Raw genomic sequence first — 18,831 nt, 5'->3', positions numbered from 1 at the left:
AATGCAGCACTACAGTGGCCTTTGGTCTTGGAAGACTTGAATCCATAACCACCTTATCCTGAAGAAAGAATGATACCAATTGAGCTTTGGCTCAATCTTCTTCATCATCATTAATAACCTTGGTATCTATTTAATAAAGAGAAATATCATAACATTCTGTTGATATCAGACGAGTAATAGAATTACAGAGTCATAGAGATGTACAGCACGGAAACAGACCCTTCGGTCCAACCCGACCATGCCAACCTGATATCCCAACCCAATCTAGTCCCACCTGCCAGCACCCAGCCCATTTCCCTCCAAACCCTTCCTATTCATATATCCACCCAGATGCCTTTTAAATGTTTCAATTGTACTAGCCTCCACCACTTCCTCTGGTAGCTCATTTCATGCACGTTCCACCCTCTGCGTGAAATAGTTGCCCCTTAGGTCTCTTTTATACCTTTCTCCTCTCACCCTAGACCTATGCTCTCTAGTTCTGGACTCCTCCACCCCAGGAAAAAGACTTTGTCTATTTATTTTATCCAAACCCTTCGTGATTTTGTAAACCTGTATAATATCACCCCTCAGCCTCCAACGCTCCAGGGAAAACAGCCCCAGCCTGTTCAACCTCTCCCATAGCTCATCCTGTAACCCTGGCAACATCGTCATAAATCTTTCCTGAAGCCTTTCAAGTTTCACATCTTTCCAATAGACTAAATGATTGACTAAACTTTATGGGAAGTATCCTGGATTAGAATCACCTCTAAAATGCAAATGTGGCAATTTGTTTGCATATTGAAAGACTGGCTGTGAGTTTTCTGCATTTATTTATTTGTCCTTAATTTTTGAATGTTGCTAAGTTTTCTATTTGTGTGTAAGGAGACTGTGAGCAATTCATTTAGTTGAGGGTGTTCTTTTACAGAAAACATTTGAAAGTTTTCTATCTACTCATTTATCATAAAGACTTGTGGATTCCATGACTAGCAGTTTTGATTGCTCATTATTCTAAATGTGTATTGTTTTGACATCTACTGTGAAACCAGGACATATTCTGGGGCTCAAAAAAGCTAGATTGTGCTTTTTGAAATTCTTACTTTTTGTGACATTGACATTTGCAATTCTCTAGTGTACTAATCCTAATTATTCCCTTTATGTGCAGGTGTATCAGGATCTTGGCACATCAGTCCTGTCAGGAGCTATAGAGGGTTACAATGTCTGTCTGTTTGCCTATGGGCAAACTGGCTCAGGAAAAACGTATACTATGATGGGGACACCAGTGAGTATTCAATTCATGTTTTTTTTCTTCATTTCTTCCCCCCCCCCCCCCCCCCCCCCCCCCGCCATTCACACAAGTAAGGCAGGAAGCCAGAGTACAGTTCTGCATCATTTTAGTTAGTTTTATTCATGCACCCATTATTTCTCTTACACTAACCTATTCACTCAGCAATGAAAGACACTTAGTAGCCTCCATGTCCATTCTGCACAGCTGTAGGATGAATAATGCCAAATGGATTCTTTAGCAGTGAATGGCTTAGCTTGGGGTTTCTCAGCCACCAGACATGTTCTGGCTTAATCTTCCTTTCTGGCTGACGTAGTAATTTAACTCAATAGTCAGAAGAATCACTGTCTTTGAGTGCTGATTGCACTGAAAATCACTTTAATGAAAACTTGTTTTATTTCCTTTGATTCATCCAAGAGAATGTGGAGAACAAACCATGGCTTTGAGAAGCATTGATTATAGTACAACAGTGACTACTTTTCAAAGTACTTAATTGGCAAAAAGCTGTTGGGGATACCTCAGGCTTATGAATGTGTTGTATAAATAAGAGTATTTTATTTTTTGTAGATAGCTACAAATGGTAAAAAGGCTAAAAGATAATGGGACAATTAATCTTGCCTTTGTGACATATATTGAAACAATTTTAACTAAAAATGCTGAAATACAATATCAGATCTTGACTGTAGCTTTCTGGTTCTAAACTTGTAGATCAGAAAGATGTTCAGTTAGAAAATAGAACATTACAGTGCAGTACAGGCCCTTCAGCCCTCGATGTTGCACCGACCTTTGAAACCAAGCTGAAGCCCATCTAATCTACATTATTCCATTTTGATCTATATTTTTATCCAATGACCATTTAAGTGTCCTTTAAATAATAATTCACTCCTGTTGCAGGCAGGGTGTTTCACACCCTTACTACTCTCTGAGTAAAGAAACCACCTCTAAAGAAACCAGGTGGGCGGCACGGTGGCACAGTGGTTAGCACTGCTGCCTCACAGTGCCTGTAGACCCGGGTTCAATTCCCGACTCAGGCGACTAACTGTGTGGAGTTTGCACGTTCTCCCCGTGTCTGCGTGGGTTTCCTCCGGGTGCTCCGGTTTCCTCCCACAGTCACAAGATGTGCGGGTCAGGTGAATTGGCTAAGCTAAATTGCCCGTAGTGTTAGGTAAGGGGTAAATGTAGGGGTATGGGTGGGTTGCGCTTCGGCGAGTCGGTGTGGACTTGTTGGGCCGAAGGGCCTGTTTCCACACTGTAAGTCTAATCTAATCTCTGACATCTGTCCCATATCTATAACCCTCAGTTTAAAGCTATGTCCCTTCATGCTAGCCATCTCCATTCAAGGAACATGCCTCCCACTGTCCACACAGTCTAGTCCTCATGTCTCAATTAGGTCACTTCTGCACCACCTTCTCTCTCATGAAAACAACCTCAACTCCCTGAGCCTTTCCTCATAAGACTTTCCCTTCATACCAGATAACATCCTGGTAAATCTCCTCTGAATCCTTTGCAAAACTTTCACAGACATCCTATAAAGCAGCGACCAGAACTGTGTGCAATACTTCAAGTGTGGCGGCACCAGAGTTTGTACAGCTGCAACATGACCTCGTGACTCAAATCTAATCCCGCTACCAATAAAAGCTAACACACTGTACACCTTCTTGCCACCCAGGTTGATAGAGTTGTTAACTTTCAGGGATCTATGCACATGGCCACTGAGATCTCTCTGCTCATCCACACTACCAAGACTCTTACCATTAGCCCAGTCATCTGTATTTCCGTTTCTCCTTCCAATGTGAATGACCTCACACTTTTCCACTTCATTAAACTCCATTTGCCACCCCTCAGCCCAGCTCTGCAGCTTATCTATGTCCCTCTGTAACCTGCAACATACTTTGGCACTATCCACAACTCCAGCGACCTTACTGTCGTCTGCAAATCTATTAATCCATTCTTTTAAGTCTTCATCCAGGTCATTTATAAAAGGACAAACAGCAGTGTCCCCAAAACTGATCCTTGTGGTACACCACTAGTAACTGAAGTCCAGGATAAATATTTCTGATCAACCACCACCCTCTGTCTTCTTTCAGCTATCCAATTTCTGATCCAAACCACTAAATCACCCTCAATCCCCTGCCTCCATATTTTGTGCAATAGCCTACCATGGGGAACCTTCTCAAGTACCTTACTGAAATCCATATACACCATGTCAGCCGCTTTACCTTCATCCACCTGTTTGGCCACCTCAAAGAACTCGATAAGGTTTGTGAGGCACAACCTACCCTTCACAAAATCATGTTGATTATCTATAATCAACCTATTCCTTTCTAGATGATTATAAATCCTATCTTTTGAAACCTTTTCCAACTCTTCACCCAGAACCGAAGTAAGACTCACTGGTCTATAATTACCAGGGTTGTCTCTACTCCCCTTCTTGAACAAGGGGAGAACATTTGCTCTCCTCCAGTCTTTTTGCACTATTCCTGTAGACAATGATGACATAAGATCAAAGCCAAAGGCTCTGCAATCTTCTCCCTGGCTTCACAGAGAAACCTAGGATAAATCCCATCTGGCCCGAGGACTTCTCTATTTTCACACTTTCCAGAATTGCTAACACCTCCTCCTTGTGAACCTGAATCCCATCTAGTCTAGTAGATTGTGTTTCAGTGTTCTGCTCGACAACATTGCCTTTTTCCAGTGTGAATACTGACGAAAACTATTCGTGTAGTACCTATCTTATCTCGTTGGGCTCCACACACAACTTCCCACTACTGTCTTTGATTGGCCATAATGTTATTCTAGTCATTCTTTTATTCCTGACATACCTATAGAGAGCTTTAGGGGTTTCCTTGATCCTATCTGCCAACGATTTCTCATGTCCCCTCCTTGCTTTTCTTAGCTTTCTCTTTAGGTCTTTCCTGGCTAAGTTGTGACTCTCAAGTGCCCTCAGTGAGCCTTCCTCTTAGTCACAGAGTCATAGAGGTGTACAGTATGGAAACAGACCCTTCAATCCAGAAATCCCAACCCAATCTAGTCCCACCTGCCAGCACCTGGCCCATGTCCTTCCAAACCCTTCCTATTCATATACCCATCCAGATGCCTTTTTAAATGTTGCAATTATACTCGCCTCCACCACTTCCTCTGGCAGCTCATTCCATATACATACCACCCTCTGTTTGAAAAAGTTGCACTTTAGGTCTCTTATATCTTTCCCCCCTCACCTTAAACCTATGCCCTCTAGTTCCCCACCCCAAGGAAAAGACTTGGTCTATTTATCCTACCCATGCCCCTCATGATTTTATAAACCTCTGTAAGGTCATCCCTCAGCCTCTGACGCTCCAGGGAAAACAGCCCTAGCCTATTCAACGTCTCCCAATAGCTCAAAACCATTTCCCACCTGCCTGACAGGGACATACTTATCAAATAGGTAAAAACTATGACTGCAGATGCTGGAAACCAGATTCTGGATTAGTGGTGCTGGAAAAGCACAGCAGTTCAGGCAGCATCCGAGGGGCAGTAAAATCGACATTTCAGGCAAAAGCCCTTCAACAGGAATACAGGCAGAGAGCCTGAAGGGTGGAGAGATAAAGGAGAGGGGGTGGGGGTGGGGAGAAATTGCATAAAGTACAATAGGTGAGTGGGGGTGGGGATGAAGGTGATAGGTCAGAGAGGCTGGTGGAGTGGATAGGCGGGAAGGAAGTTAGGCAGGTAGGACAGGTCATGGGGACAGTGCTGGGCTGGAAGTTTGGAACTGGGGTGAGGTGGGGGAAGGGGAAATGAGGAAACTCTTGAAGTCCACATTGATGCTCTGGGGTTGAAGTGTTCTGAGGCGGAAGATGAGGCGTTCTTCCTCCAGGCATCAGGTGGTGAAGGAGCAGTGGTGAAGGAGGCCCAGGACCTCCATGTCCTCGGCAGAGTGGGAGGGGGAGTTGAAATGTTAGGCCACAGGGTGGTGTGGTTGATTGGTCTGGGCGTCCCAGAGGTGTTCCCTAAAGTGCTCTGCTTGGAGGCTTCCAGTCTCCCCAATGTAGAGGAGACCGCATAGGGAGCAATGGATTCAATAAATGACATTGGTAGATGTGCAGGTAAAACTTTGATGGATGTGGAAAGCTTCTTTGCGGCCTTGGATGGAGGTGAGGAAGGAGGTGTGGGCGCAGGTTTTGCAATTCCTGCGGTGGCAGGGGAAAGTGTCAGGACGGGAGGGTGGGTTGTTGGGGGTCGTGGACCTGACCAGGTAGTCACGGAGGGAACGGTCTTTGCGAAAGGCAGAAAGGGGTGGGGAGGAAAATATATCCCTGGTGGTGCGGTCCGTTTGGAGGTGGTGGAAATGTCAGCAGATGATTTGGTTTGCAGTAGCTGTTCCTTGAATAAGCTCCACATTTCAATTGTGTCCAGCCCTTGCATTTTCCTTCCTCAACCTGTGTATCTTATATCTTGCCTAATCGTATCATAATTGCCTTTCCCCCAGCTATAACTCTTGCCCTGCGGTATATAGCTATCCCTTTCCGTCGCTGAAGTGTACATAAACGAGATCCTCATCTTTCGTGTATATGCTTAGTATAGATTCCATCTTCATCGCCACCTTTATTCATTTTGTCAAGAGTGAGTTTCCCAATGATGTGGATATTGTCCACAGAATGGACAGAGAACGTTACAACCCTCTGTTGAAATCCAAGAACAAAATGACAGTGACCTCACTTGTTGAACTTCAGTCTGTGGATGACAATGTCACTTCCACTATCTTAGAAGTTTTTGCTTAATGCTTTTCATGGAAGCATACTAAATAATTGATCTCAACATCAACCTCAAGTCCTTTACCAACTCCATCCCAAGTCAAATTTGGTCCACCCGTCTATTAAGATCAATTGACAAATCTTCCCAAACATGGAGTATTTTCCCTATCTAGGAAACTATCTCTCATCTAAAGGTGATATTGATACAGAGATCCATCTAATCAGCAAACCCTGCCTTTGGCCGCCTAAGCATGAGAGTCTGTGACAACTACAACATCTATGCTGATACCAAGATCTTTGTGTATAAGGCACTTGTCCTTCTGACTCTTCCATATGACTCCAAAACTTGATTGTGACCGGTTCAAGGCCCTTGAGAGCTACCATCAATGCTGTTTGAAGTGAATTCTCCACGTCAGCTGAGACTGATGTATGAACATCAGCAGATGTATGAACATCAGTCTCCTTGAAGCAGCCAGGAGCACCGATATTGAAGCCGCCATTATCTGAATCTAATTCTGCTGGGTAGCCCACGTGCTTAAAACTTCCGACTACCAAAGCTAATTTTTTTCTCCCAGTTCAATGAAGGCACTTGATTTAGAGGAGAACTAAAGCAGCTTTTTGAAGACTCCTTGAATGTTTTCTTCAATTAAGTGCAGCATAAATGTCAACAACTGGGAGACCCTTGTTCAGAAGAAAGCAAATTGGACAAAGCTGCTGTAAGAAGGGGCACAATTCTTTGAGAACATCCATCGGCAATATGAAGTCAGAAAACGAATAGGAAAAAGGAAGGTGAGCAATCTCGAGGGGAAGGGCCAATTCCATCTCCTGGAAATAGCTGGTTGGAAGATGAGGCTGTATAATCTGGCTCATCAGCCCCACACTGACCCACAGAACCTATGACCAATGATGTGGAATATCCTATGGACAATCATACTCATTAGCAAGTGATTGACAGTGATGTGATGCTTCATTCTCATCATGGCTCCTTCAGTTCTATATTTGAGGCCTTGTGATGGGGTACTGCAAGGCCCAGGACCTTGGCCTCAGCTGTTCACAAAATATATTGATAATTTGGAGAGGACCAGATGTGCAGACGACACAACGCTAGACAGGAATGTGTGTTGTGGGAAAGATGTAACGCAATTTCAGGAAGATTTGAACAGACTTGATGAGTGGGCACAAATATTTCAAAATATAGTGTCGAAAATGTGAGGTTATCCATTTAGTCAGAGGACAAAGATTACTTCTTAATGCTGGGAGGTCAGAAAGTGTAGATGCACAAAAGGATTTGAGTATCCTTGTCAATTAGTCACTGAAGGCTAACATGCAGATGCAGCAAGCTTTTAGGAAGGCTAGTAGAATGTTACAAAAACAGAAATTGCTTGAGAAAGTCAGCAAGTCTGGCAGCATCTGTGGAGAGAAAATAAGAGTTAAGGTTTTGAGTCAAGTGACCTTTTTTCAGAACTGAAAACTGCTGGGAAATGGTGGTATTTATGTTATTGGCAGGGGTGGGTTGGGGAGGACTAAGTCAAAAAATTGGAGCCAGAGAGAGAGAGGGTAAAAGCAGAAGCAAATGAAGGGATTTATGATGATAAGCTGGGGAACAGAATCTAGGGTGTTGAGGAGAGTAGTGAATGTGGAGGGTGGTGTTTCTATTTTGAAATTGTTAAACTCAATGTTGAGTCCTGAGACCTCTAAGGTGAAGATGATGTACTGTTCCTTCAGCTTGTGTTGATTTTACTGGACCATTGCAGCAGGCCTGAGATAGAAATGTTGTCATGGGAATATGGCAGTGCATTTAAGTGGCAGGCTACTGGAAGCTTAAGATAAGTGTTCTGCAAAGCGGTCACCCAACCTGCACTTTGTCTCTCCACTGTAAGGGAGGCCACATTGTGAGATTTGGTTTGTACCTCAGGGAAGATGTTATTGTCACAGAGGGAGTAAAGATTACCTGGACTGCAATTGCAGGACTGTGCAATGAAGAGAGATTGGGCAAACTGGGCATATAGAGTCATAGAGATGTACAGCATGGAAACAGACCCTTCCGTCCCATTCACCCATGCCAACCAGATATCCTAAATTAATCCAGTCCCATTTGCCAGCACTTGTCCCATATCCCTCTAAACCCTTTCTATTCCTATATCCATCAAGATGTCTTTTCAATGTTGTAATTGTACGAGCCTCCACCATGTCCTCTGGCAGCTCGTTTCATACACGCAACCATGTTTCCTATATTCTCAATGCAATTCCTTTTATATAATTGACAAATGGCAACAGATACAGAATCAATCCTTGTGTTTACCACAGGTCTCCAGTTTGATCAACAATCCTTCACTCTTATAAAACCAAAGATGTAGAAAGGAAAGAAACCAAGAACCCCTGACATTTCATGAATTAGATACTCCTAAGATAGGCACAGCACTGAGATAAACACTCTGCTCTTTCAAGATGATGAGTGGCCAGTGTTAGACTGAGGTTGACAAAGTTGAAAATCACACAATACCAGCTTATAGTCCAACAGGTTTATTCAGAAGAACTAGCAGACGCTAGGTGGCACAGTGGTTAGCACTGTTGCCTCACAGTGCCAGGGACCCGGGTTTGATTCCAGTCTCTGGCGACTATCAGCGTGGAGTTTGCACGTTCTTCCTGAGTCTCCGTGGGTATCCTCCAGACGCTCTGGTTTCTTCCCAAAGTTCAAAGATGTGCAAGTCAGGTGAATTGGCCATGCTACGTTGCCCATCGTGTTGGGTGCATTAGTCAAAGGAAATTGGTCTGGCTGGGTTATTGTTTGGTGGGTCAGTGTGGACTTGTTGGGCCGAAGGGCTGTAGGGCATCTAATCTAATCTAATCACCGCTCATCATAGATTCCTGAGAGTTTCAGAATTTCAAAGGATGAATAGTAATCTCATTGAACACTATGAAATACTTAAAAGGATGGACAGAGTAGATGCTGGAAAAATATTTCCCCTGGTTGGGAAATCAAAAATGCTTTAAATGAGGGATTGTCATTTTACTGAGATGAGATTTTTCTAAATATGCTTAGAGCAATTCCATGTCATTGGTTGCATTGGAACAGTTTCCGTTGTTTACATTTCTATACACTTCTTTAATCAGCTTATCAGAGTTTTGAAGTCTTACCCGAGTAAAATGATTTGATTCAACATCCTCAAGCCTTCAAAAATGCACTCCAAAGGATATGACCCTTACTAACTCCTCTTGAGGTAGAGAAATCCTTACAGATATGGAACACATCCTCTCCCTGGGAAGCTACCCATCATCTAAGGCTGGCATCATAGCGGAGATTTAACATTCTCTCCAATCTGCAAGCGCTGCCATCAAATGCCTGAGGATGAGAGTCTCAGTTATTGTGATCCTTGTGCATAAGGCAGTCAACTTTCTGGATCTTCTGTATGGTTTCAAACCTTGGACTACATATTGATGCCACCCTAAGACCCTTGAGAAGTGCCATCAATGCTGTTTGAAACAGATTCTCTGAATTAGCTGGGCAGGCAAATGTACTGATACCAGTCTCCTTGAAATGGCCAATAGCACCAGCATCCAGACCATGTTCATCCAAAGCCAATTCCATTGGGCTGGCCATGCACTTAGGATGAAAACTGCCAAAGCAAATAGTCTTCATCTAGTTGGAGGAGGGCAAAGGAACATTTCAAAGACTCCCTGAAAGCTTACCTCAAGAAATGTAACATAGATATCAACTCTGGGGAGACCCTCGTCCAAAAGAAATCGAATTGGCGGAAACCCTTGTATGAAGTGGAACAATTCTTCGAGAAAAGGAACTGGAGAGAGGAATGTCAATAATCTCAAGTCCAAGGACCACTTTCACCACTGGAAACACCTGCCCAACGTGTGGTCAGAGGTGAGTTTCGGGCTCTTCAGCCACACAAGGACCCACAGAATTCGCAACCAGTGACATGGAATTTACAAGGTGGACAATCATACTCATCACCGAGTGATTGCTGACTATGAGGAGGGCTAACTTTATATGGAGGTCTTATTCATTGCTCGATGTAAAGAGAAATTAAAACTTGCCTGAGAACTTTTGTGTATAGGAGAGAATCTTCATTGGATTGTTGTGGTATAGTCATTAAAAACAATAGTTGCAGGAAAAGCTCAGTAGGCCAGCAGCATCTGTGGAGAGAGAAACAAGGTTAACATTTCAAGTTGAATAAGACTCCTCAGAACACAATTGTACAACCATTTTGGTGAGTTTTCTGATGAGTTACAAATTTTTTATTTTGCTTGTTGTGGTAAATTAATAAACCAAATTTTTGTTGTGTTACCTAGTAAAGAAGAACTCTAGTGCACTTGTGCCAATTTCATCTCCACTATTACCTGATTCTGTCTACAGTTCTACTTCAGGAGAGAATGTTATCTTTTGCAGCTTTTAATACTTCACGCAGAGGAGAATTCACCTTTGCTGGAAAATGTTCTTTGCAAAATAAATATTTTACTTCAGACTTCATCAATAAACTTGTAGTTCGGATTGCTGAATGTAATTATCAGTTTATTTTGGGCAATTTCCATTTGCTATCAAGCAGCATAATTGGTAATGCAGAAAGTGGGAATGTGCGTTTTTGTCTGTTGTACAGATTATTCTGCTATAATGCACGTTTCGTTAAAGCGAATTTGCTGTAATGCGATTGACGAATTGGGGATACTGTTTCTAAAATGTGAACTTTTGAAATGTATGTTGACTGTAATGTGATTACATTGCCAACACTTTAAGCACTGTTTCTAAAGTGTGATTTTTCTATAACACAGGGTTGCACAAGATAGCAACCATCGCGCGATAGAAGAACCATCACTATCACCTGAGTTAGCAGGTTATGTGGTTAAATTCCACTCCAGTGATTTGTGCATAAAATCCAGGCTGAGACTCCAATGCAGGATGTTGTTTGCATTTCAAATGAGGCACAATACCAAAACTCTCTGATGAAGAGTCATCTAGATTCGAAACATTACATAGAATATAGAACAGAACAACACAGCACAGGCCCTTAGCTTGCTGTCTCTCCACGGATGCTGCCTGACCCACTGTTGTTTTCAGCATTTTTTTTGTTTCTTCAAAACTGTCTTTACACAGAGAGTGGTACGAGTATGGAATGAGCTGCCAGAGGAAGTGGTGGAGGCTAGTACAATTGCAACATTTAAAAGGCATCTGGATGGGTATATGAATAGGAAGAGTGTGGAGGGATATGGCCAAGTGCTGGAAAATGGGACTAGATTAGGTTGGGTTACCTGGTTGGCATGGACGAGTTGGACTGAAGGGTCTGTTTCCTTGCTGTACATTCTATGACTCTATCCCCGGTTAGGGTGGGTGTAAATGACCAAGCAGCACTTTTGGAAAAGAGTAGTAGATTCTACTTGTTCCCTGCCCAACGGTTTCTCACGACTAACACAACCAAACTTTTGTTTAATCTTCCTGCTGGTTGTGGAATCTTGCTGTATACAAATTGTCTGTCATGTTTGCCTTTCTTCCAGTGACTTCACTTTAAAAATAATTAATTGTGAAGTATTTGGGACATCTGAAGTCCATGCCTTTACTCGGGAAAAGAAGGATGTAGATAGAGAATTGAGAAAAAGATGGACTCTGAGGTTTTTGAGCAGTTTGATGGAGGGAGTGGGGGAGGTTTTGGTGGATTTCAAGCTGGACAAATACCCAGGTCCAGATCAGTTATATCCAAGGTGAAGAATGAAATCGCATTTTTTAAATTTTTCTCTGACCACACGGGAGGTGCCAGAGGACTGGAGGACAGCTCGTGTGCTTCCACTTTTCAAAAGAGAGACCAGGGAATGACAGACCGGTCTCACATTATTGGTAGGGGAACTATTGGAGAAGGAGAAAATTAGTCTCCATTTTGAGAAGCAAGGATTAATCAGGGCAGTCAGCTTGGCTTTGTCAGGTGGAGCTCATACATAACAAATCTAGTTGGATTTTTCAAAGGATGTGACCACGTATGTAAATGAAGGTAGGGCAGTTGAATTGGTTTATGTGGACTTTAGGAATTCAACAAGGTTCCACGTGGGAGCCTGAAGGTGAATGAAGGTAAAAGCGCATAAGATTCCAGATAAATTGGCAAGTTGGCTCCAAAATTGGGCGAGCAACAGGAAACAGAACATGGTAGTGAAGGCGTACTACAGATATCCGTGCAGGGTCTTTTATTGTTCATGATATGAACAAATGATGTCGATGAATGTGTTAGGAGCCTGATGGTGTGAGGATACCTCAAAGACTGACTGGGTAGTTGACAGTGAGGTTTTGGTTTGGATTGGTCAGTTCAGTGACAAATGGAATTTAAGCCTGATTAGTGTAAGTTGATGCACTTTGGAAGAAGTCACACACCAAGGGAATGTTCAATGAATGGGAAGACACTAGGCTCCTCAGGGGATCAGAGGGATCTTGGTGTGTTCATCCACAAATCCCTGTATGTGGCAGGACAGGTCAATAGTGTAGTTAGGAAGGAATACGGCATATATACCTTTATCAGTTGACAAAGTTATAAGTTACCTGACACCAGATTATACTCCAACAAGTTTATTGGAAATCTCAAACTTTCGGAGTGCTGCAGCTTTATCAGGTGACTTATGGCTTTGTCCACCTCGGTCCAACAACAGCACCTCCACTTCATGTTTATCAGTTGAGGCTTAGATTGTAAGAGCAAGGAGATTATGTTGGACCTATAGAGGACTTCGTTTTGGCCACAGGAAGGATGTGATTTCACAGGAGCTGGTACAGAAAAGATTCACCAGGATGTTGTATGGAATGGAACACTTTGGCCACGAAGAGAAGCTAGATAAGCTGGGGTTATAAGCAGAGAAAGTTAAGTTGGGACCAGATAGAGCATTTAAGATTATTAGTGGCATAGACAGGATGAATGGAATGCAGCTGTTCTTCTTAGTTGAAGGTTCAGTAACAAGGGCCGTAATCTTAAAGGGAAAGGCAGGAGGTTTAGAGGAGACTTGAGGAAAATATTTTCACCCAGGGGATGATGGAGGCCTGGAATGTACTACCTGGGAGCACTCACAATCTTAAAAGAAAATTATTTGAGTGGGCACTTGATATGTTATAACACTCGAGGCTATGGGCCTAGTGCAGGGAAGTTGGAGTGTAGATTTAGTCTATTTTTGACAGGACAGACTCAGTGGTTCAGAGTGCCTCTTCTGTATTATATGAATCTATGAAGAGTGATATTTAAATGTAAGTTCTTTCTGTTATATTTTGCACAGCCTGTAATGCACTGGTTTTGAACCTCCCAGATCTATTAAGTTTGGTTTATTTATGAATATATAGTCGATCGGTCATCAACTTGCATCAGAACTCTGAAACTTCCTCCCTAAATGTACCGTGGTGTACTTGCACCACATGGATTGCAACTGTTCAAGAAGGCACCTCACCACCACTGTGCTGTTAAGAAGGAAGTTCCAGAATTTTGACCCAGCATCAGTGAAGATGGAAAATAGATTTCCAAGTCAGGTGATGGTGTTCCCATGCATCATCATCCTTGTTTGGAAGTTGCTGCCAAAGAGGTCCGAGCAAATTGCTGCATTAAATATTGTGGATGGCATGCACTGCAGTGATGTAGAGGGAGTGAACAATTTAGGTGCCACTCAAGCGGCTGCTTTGTCCTGGATGATGCTGAGCTGCACTCATCCATGCAAGTGGAGAATATTCTATCACGCATCTTAGTTGTACCGTGCAGAGTGTGGTCAGACTTTGGGAGTTGTTTGCAGAATTCCTAACCTTTGGCTTGTTTTTGTAACCACTATATTTTTGTGGCTCATTTAGTTAGGTTTCTGGTCAATGGTTCCCTCCATTAACAACATTTTGTCATTGAATGTCAAGGGGAGATAAATTATTGAAGCTGTTCATTACCTAGTATCCATGTATGACGAAAATTACTTGTCACTTATCAACCCAGTCTGAATCTTGCCCAGATGTTGTTACATGTGTGTATGCACTTCAGTACCTGAGGAATCATGAATTTTGTTAAACACAGTGCAGTTATCATCAAATACCCCAACGTTATGACGGCGGGAAGGTCACTAATGAAGCTTGTGAATTTGGCTGTGTCTAGGAGATACACTCCTGAGGAATTCCTATAGATTCCTGGGCCTCAGATGACTGACCTTCAGCTAGCGCATCTTCTGTGGTTTCAAATTCTACTCCAATACTGAGCACCAAATCTGGGCAACAATAAAGGACTGCTATACAGCCTAAGGAGTCATTTTTTGCTTTGGGTCTTGGTTGTCCTCTCTGATGGATCACTTGGTATTGTACTGACAGAAATTAGGGTGGTTTCCTGCTGTCTGTTTCTCATTGACATCAATAAATGGTCTTATCATGTTTGACACTTTGCTGTGCACAAAACGCCAATTGCAATTCCTACAATAGAATAGTGACTACATTTCTAATGTAGTTTGGGATACCCTGAAGCGTTGAACAATGCAATTTAAATCCAAGTCCTTTCTTCCTTTATGCCTACAAGTATGAGTGATTCATCAAGAGTTTGATGATAATTGAAAACAAGGGGTAAATAATAATAAAAATTGTTAGGCTTGTGAAAGAGGGGACAATATTTGGAATCATAAAAACTGTGTATGTAACAATGAGGAAAACAATTAATCATAGGAATGGCCAAAGGATAGAATTAGCAGTTGAAACTCTATTTGTTTAATTGAATATATGAACACCAATAGATGGTTTTCAGTAAGGAAATTATTAAAATACAAGTTTCATGTAACTCATTGTTCCTTTGTGTCCTTTAGGCATCTGTTGGGCTGACACCAAGGATATGCAAGGTAATTACTGTCCTAGCACTTTAAACTCTTGGATATTTCATCACTGTTTGTTTGCACCATGAGTATCACAATTGTTGCTTTTCACAGGGACTCTTCTCCAGGGTGGATGACTACCAAGAGAAGCCAACATCATGCAGAATAGAAGTTAGGTGAGAATGCTGGTGTTCCTTTATTGAAATCTCACCTTTTAAGTTGATGACATTGACAGATATTACCACATTTGTATCATCTGGCGGTAGTATGAGAAACAAGACTGTCAGACCTTATCCCATATTCCCAGAAAACCATAAGGCAGCTCTTTCATTAGAGAAAAAGAGGACTGGTGGTTAGTTTAACTTGAGTCACCACATTCTCAGATGAGGGGAGAGGTTGAGAAGACAGGACCTGCATGGTAACTTCAGCTGGCATGGGAATTGAATCCACCACGCTGCTGGCGTCACTATGCATCGCAAACCAGCTGTCCAGCTAGCTGAGCTAACCAACCCTAAGTCATAACATCTAGAACACTGGTGGAAGCAGTTTATACACTATAGTGGCTTGAAGGATACCTGAATAACATTTTACAATGTTGACATCAGTAGGAGTGGTTGCAAAGGCAGTTAGGAATGGTTCAAATAATATGGCTCTATGATTGATTTTATGATTAGCATGCAAGAGATTGATTGATTTGATGTTGAGTGCATGGATTATAACACTAGAATAGGATACTTGCCTGAGCCAGTCAAAAAGAGCACTAATTCTAAATCCTATAATCATCTTGTATGTTTTTATTCCTCCTTCATTCACCCACCAGCCTGATCTAGTCAACGTAGTCATGGGCAGCACGATGGCACAGTGGTTAGCACTGCTGCCTCACAGCGCCAGAGACCCGGGTTCAATTCCCGCCTCAGGCGACTGACTGTGTGGATTTTGCACGTTCTCCCCATGTCTGCGTGGGTTTCCTCTGGGTGCTCCGGTTTCCTCCCACAGTCCAAAGATGTATGGGTCAGGTGAATTGGCCATGCTAAATTGCCTGTAGTGTTAGGTAAGGGGTAAATGTAGGGGTATGGGTGGGTTGCGCTTCGGCAGGTCGGTGTGGACTTGTTGGGCACACTGTCAGTAATCTAATCTAATCTAATCTAGTCCCTGTTTCAATCACTGCTTCACAAAACTGTTTTAAAAAAAACATATTTCTCCCACTCTGTCACAAACTTGCAAATTGTAATGACTGCATGCAAACAGTGAGTATGCAGGCGCAGTTGCCTTGCAGTTTCAATGTGAGTAAAAGTGTTACTGTCATTGACATATATTCTGATCTGCAATTTGTATCTCATTCTCATAAGGCTTTGAAGCTCAAAGCAATGTGCTCCAGACATGGTTTGTATCAGATCTTCCTGGACCCTGGTATCAATCCAACTTAGGGGAAGGGAATACCAGAACTCTGTGATATTAATAATTACACAAAAGATAAATTACATGACAAAGATTTTGATATTTTTCAGCTTTTGTATTGTTTAAAATTAGTCTGTGGTTTGCTAGCACATTTGATAGCAACCATAACATAGCTGAGTAGACAACATGATGAAATGTGTGAGGTGAAAGGGTGACCTGTATAAATAAAAAATCTATTATAAGAGAGCTTCCAACAAGAAAACAATGTAAAATTAAAATAGATGAATACCTTATGAATCTGTTTTACTGAGAGTGGTTAGAATGTGATACTGCCACATGAGGCAGATAGCATTGTTGAACTTAATCAAAATTGAGGAATAGGATAATTTGCTAATAGGAATGGATAAAATTCGGTGGGAAGGGGGCTTGTGTGATGTAAAAATATCTGGATGCGCACTTGAGATAAATTGCTTTTCTATAACTGTAACACTATCTAATTCAAGGTGTTGAAGCCTTTTGCACTGAGAGATAAGGTACAAGTAGAACCCCTACAAATTATCCCATCTTCTGACATGTTAGGCAGTCCCAACCATTTCTAATTTTATATCAGATTTGCAGCAATGAGCTTTTGTTTTGTAAAATTGATCTTCATTAACATAAACTAATTGAGTCTAGATTAGAGTGGTGCTGGGAAAGCACAGCAGGTCAGGCAGCATCTGAGGAGCAGGGGCAAAAGCCGTCGATTTTTCCTGCTCCGCAGATGCTGCCTGACCTGCTGTGCTTTTCCAGCACCACACTAATCTAGACTGGTTTCCAGCATCTGCAATCCTCACTTTTGCCTATAAAATAATAGAGGCCTTTTCCTTTGACAGCTTTCTGGAAATTTATAATGAACGTGTCCGAGATCTTCTGAAGCGCTGTGATGGAAACAAGCCCTACACACTTCGAGTGCGTGAACACCCTGATAAGGGTCCCTATGTGCAAGGTAATCTCTCACTTCTTTATCAAATCACATCATTTTTTGATTTTGACAGCTTTAGTTGCAATTTGTGGATAATTCTGGCCATTTTCACTTCATTCCCAAAATTCCAAGAAAATTCAGTCGGCCGAAGGGCCTGTTCTGTGCTGTACGATTACATGATTCTTTGATCTTTCAGACCTTCACACCCAAATGAAAATCGTCCAAGGATCTTAGGATGGTCAGATTTTATTATGACCCATGTCTTGCTGCATAAAGACAGGATGGACTGCTTTAGAACCTGAAGATTGATAGTCACTAAACATAGTGCATCAATGGAAAGTTCATAGATAAAGCAGCTGAAGGTGGTTGGACCTAGGACACTATCCTGAGGAGCTCCTGCAGAGATGTACTGAATTCAGATCATTGATCTTCAGTCTTAAGAAGGAGGTGGTGTTGGGTGTCTTGAAAAACATTAAGATAGAAAAGTCCCCAGAGCCAGATTGGATTTGTCCCAAGGAGACAAGGGATGAGATTAGTAGGTCCTTAACAGAGATCTTTGTCTCTTCTTTACCAACAGATGCAGTCCCAGAACACCTTATAGAGACTCATAAGGGACATCGATAGGGTAAATAGGCAAGGCTTTTCCCCAGGATTGGGGAGCCCAAAACTAGAGGGCATAGCTTTAAGGTGAGAGGGGAAAGACTTAAAAGGAGCCTAAGAGGCAGTTTTTTCAGGCAGAGGGATACAGAAAGAGCTGTCACAGGAAATGGTAGAGGCTGGTACAAATTCAACATTTAAAAGGCATCCTGGATGGGTATATGAATAGGAAGGATTTAGAGGGATATGAGCCAATGCTGGCAACATGGAACTAAATTAATTTGGGATATCTGGTCACCATTGGCAAGTTGCGATGTCACTCATTCCGCCACTCCTTGCCATCACTCAGTATTTCTCTCCATGCATCTCTATCCCCTCTCTCCGATCCCCCCTCCCATCTTTTCGATCCCCTCACTTGATCCACCCCCCCTGTTTCAATTACTCCTTTTTGAACTCCCCTATCCCCACTTCTTGATCCCTCATTCCTCCGCCTTTCCATTTTCCTCCATCAGCTGTCAATCTCTCTCCTCTTCCCTGCCTCTCAATCCCTTCCCCCTCTTCCTCCTGTCGATCCCTTTCCCTCCTCTCAATTTCCCCTCTGCCCCCATCTTTGGATCCCTCTCACCCCAGCTTATGATCACTCTCCTTGTCACCTCTTTATTCTTCTCCACCACTTCTCAATCCCCCCCCCCCCACCACGTCTCTCAATCCCTCTCACCCCTCCTCTTGATCCCTCTTTTCCTGGTCTCTCAATTCCTCCCTCCCTCTTTCTTAATCCCTCTCTCCATTGCCTCTTGAACCTTCTCGTCTTCCTCACGCACTGTGATCTGGTCACTCACCTGCTGTCCCCAACCCCGCTCTCTGTTGGCTGCTCTCCTCTGGTTCTGTCTCTGGCTCCTTTTTGACTCCCTTTATCTCTTTATATCACCAGCACTGTGGCTCAGTGGTTAGCACCGCTGCCTCACAGTACCAACAACCCGGGTTTGATTCTAGCCTCAGGCGACAGTCTGTGTGGAGTTTGCACATTCTCCCTGTGTTTGCATAGGTTTCCTCAGGGTGCTCTGGTTTCCTCCCACAGTCCAAAGATGTGC

The 18,831-nt window shown here is 42.7% G+C and overlaps 1 protein-coding gene across 1 annotated transcript in view; it reads left to right on the top strand.

Moving 5' to 3' along the window:
* stard9 (StAR-related lipid transfer (START) domain containing 9) overlaps positions 1–18,831 on the top strand; it is a gene marked incomplete at its 5' end in the record, with an annotated part of 264,669 nt that overhangs the window by 86,348 nt on the left and 159,490 nt on the right. Inside the window, 4 exons of the mRNA XM_060828639.1 lie at positions 1,142–1,258; positions 14,779–14,811; positions 14,899–14,960; positions 17,055–17,167. Of these exons, the coding sequence (XP_060684622.1) occupies positions 1,142–1,258; positions 14,779–14,811; positions 14,899–14,960; positions 17,055–17,167 (325 nt within the window). The remainder of the gene's footprint in view (positions 1–1,141; positions 1,259–14,778; positions 14,812–14,898; positions 14,961–17,054; positions 17,168–18,831) is intronic.

The sequence above is a fragment of the Hemiscyllium ocellatum genome, chromosome 8, assembly GCF_020745735.1.
Source record: "Hemiscyllium ocellatum isolate sHemOce1 chromosome 8, sHemOce1.pat.X.cur, whole genome shotgun sequence".
In the NCBI taxonomy this organism is placed as follows: Eukaryota; Metazoa; Chordata; class Chondrichthyes; order Orectolobiformes; family Hemiscylliidae; genus Hemiscyllium; species Hemiscyllium ocellatum.
Note: the sequence above shows the minus strand (reverse complement) of the source record. Positions and strands in the feature narration are given on the sequence as shown.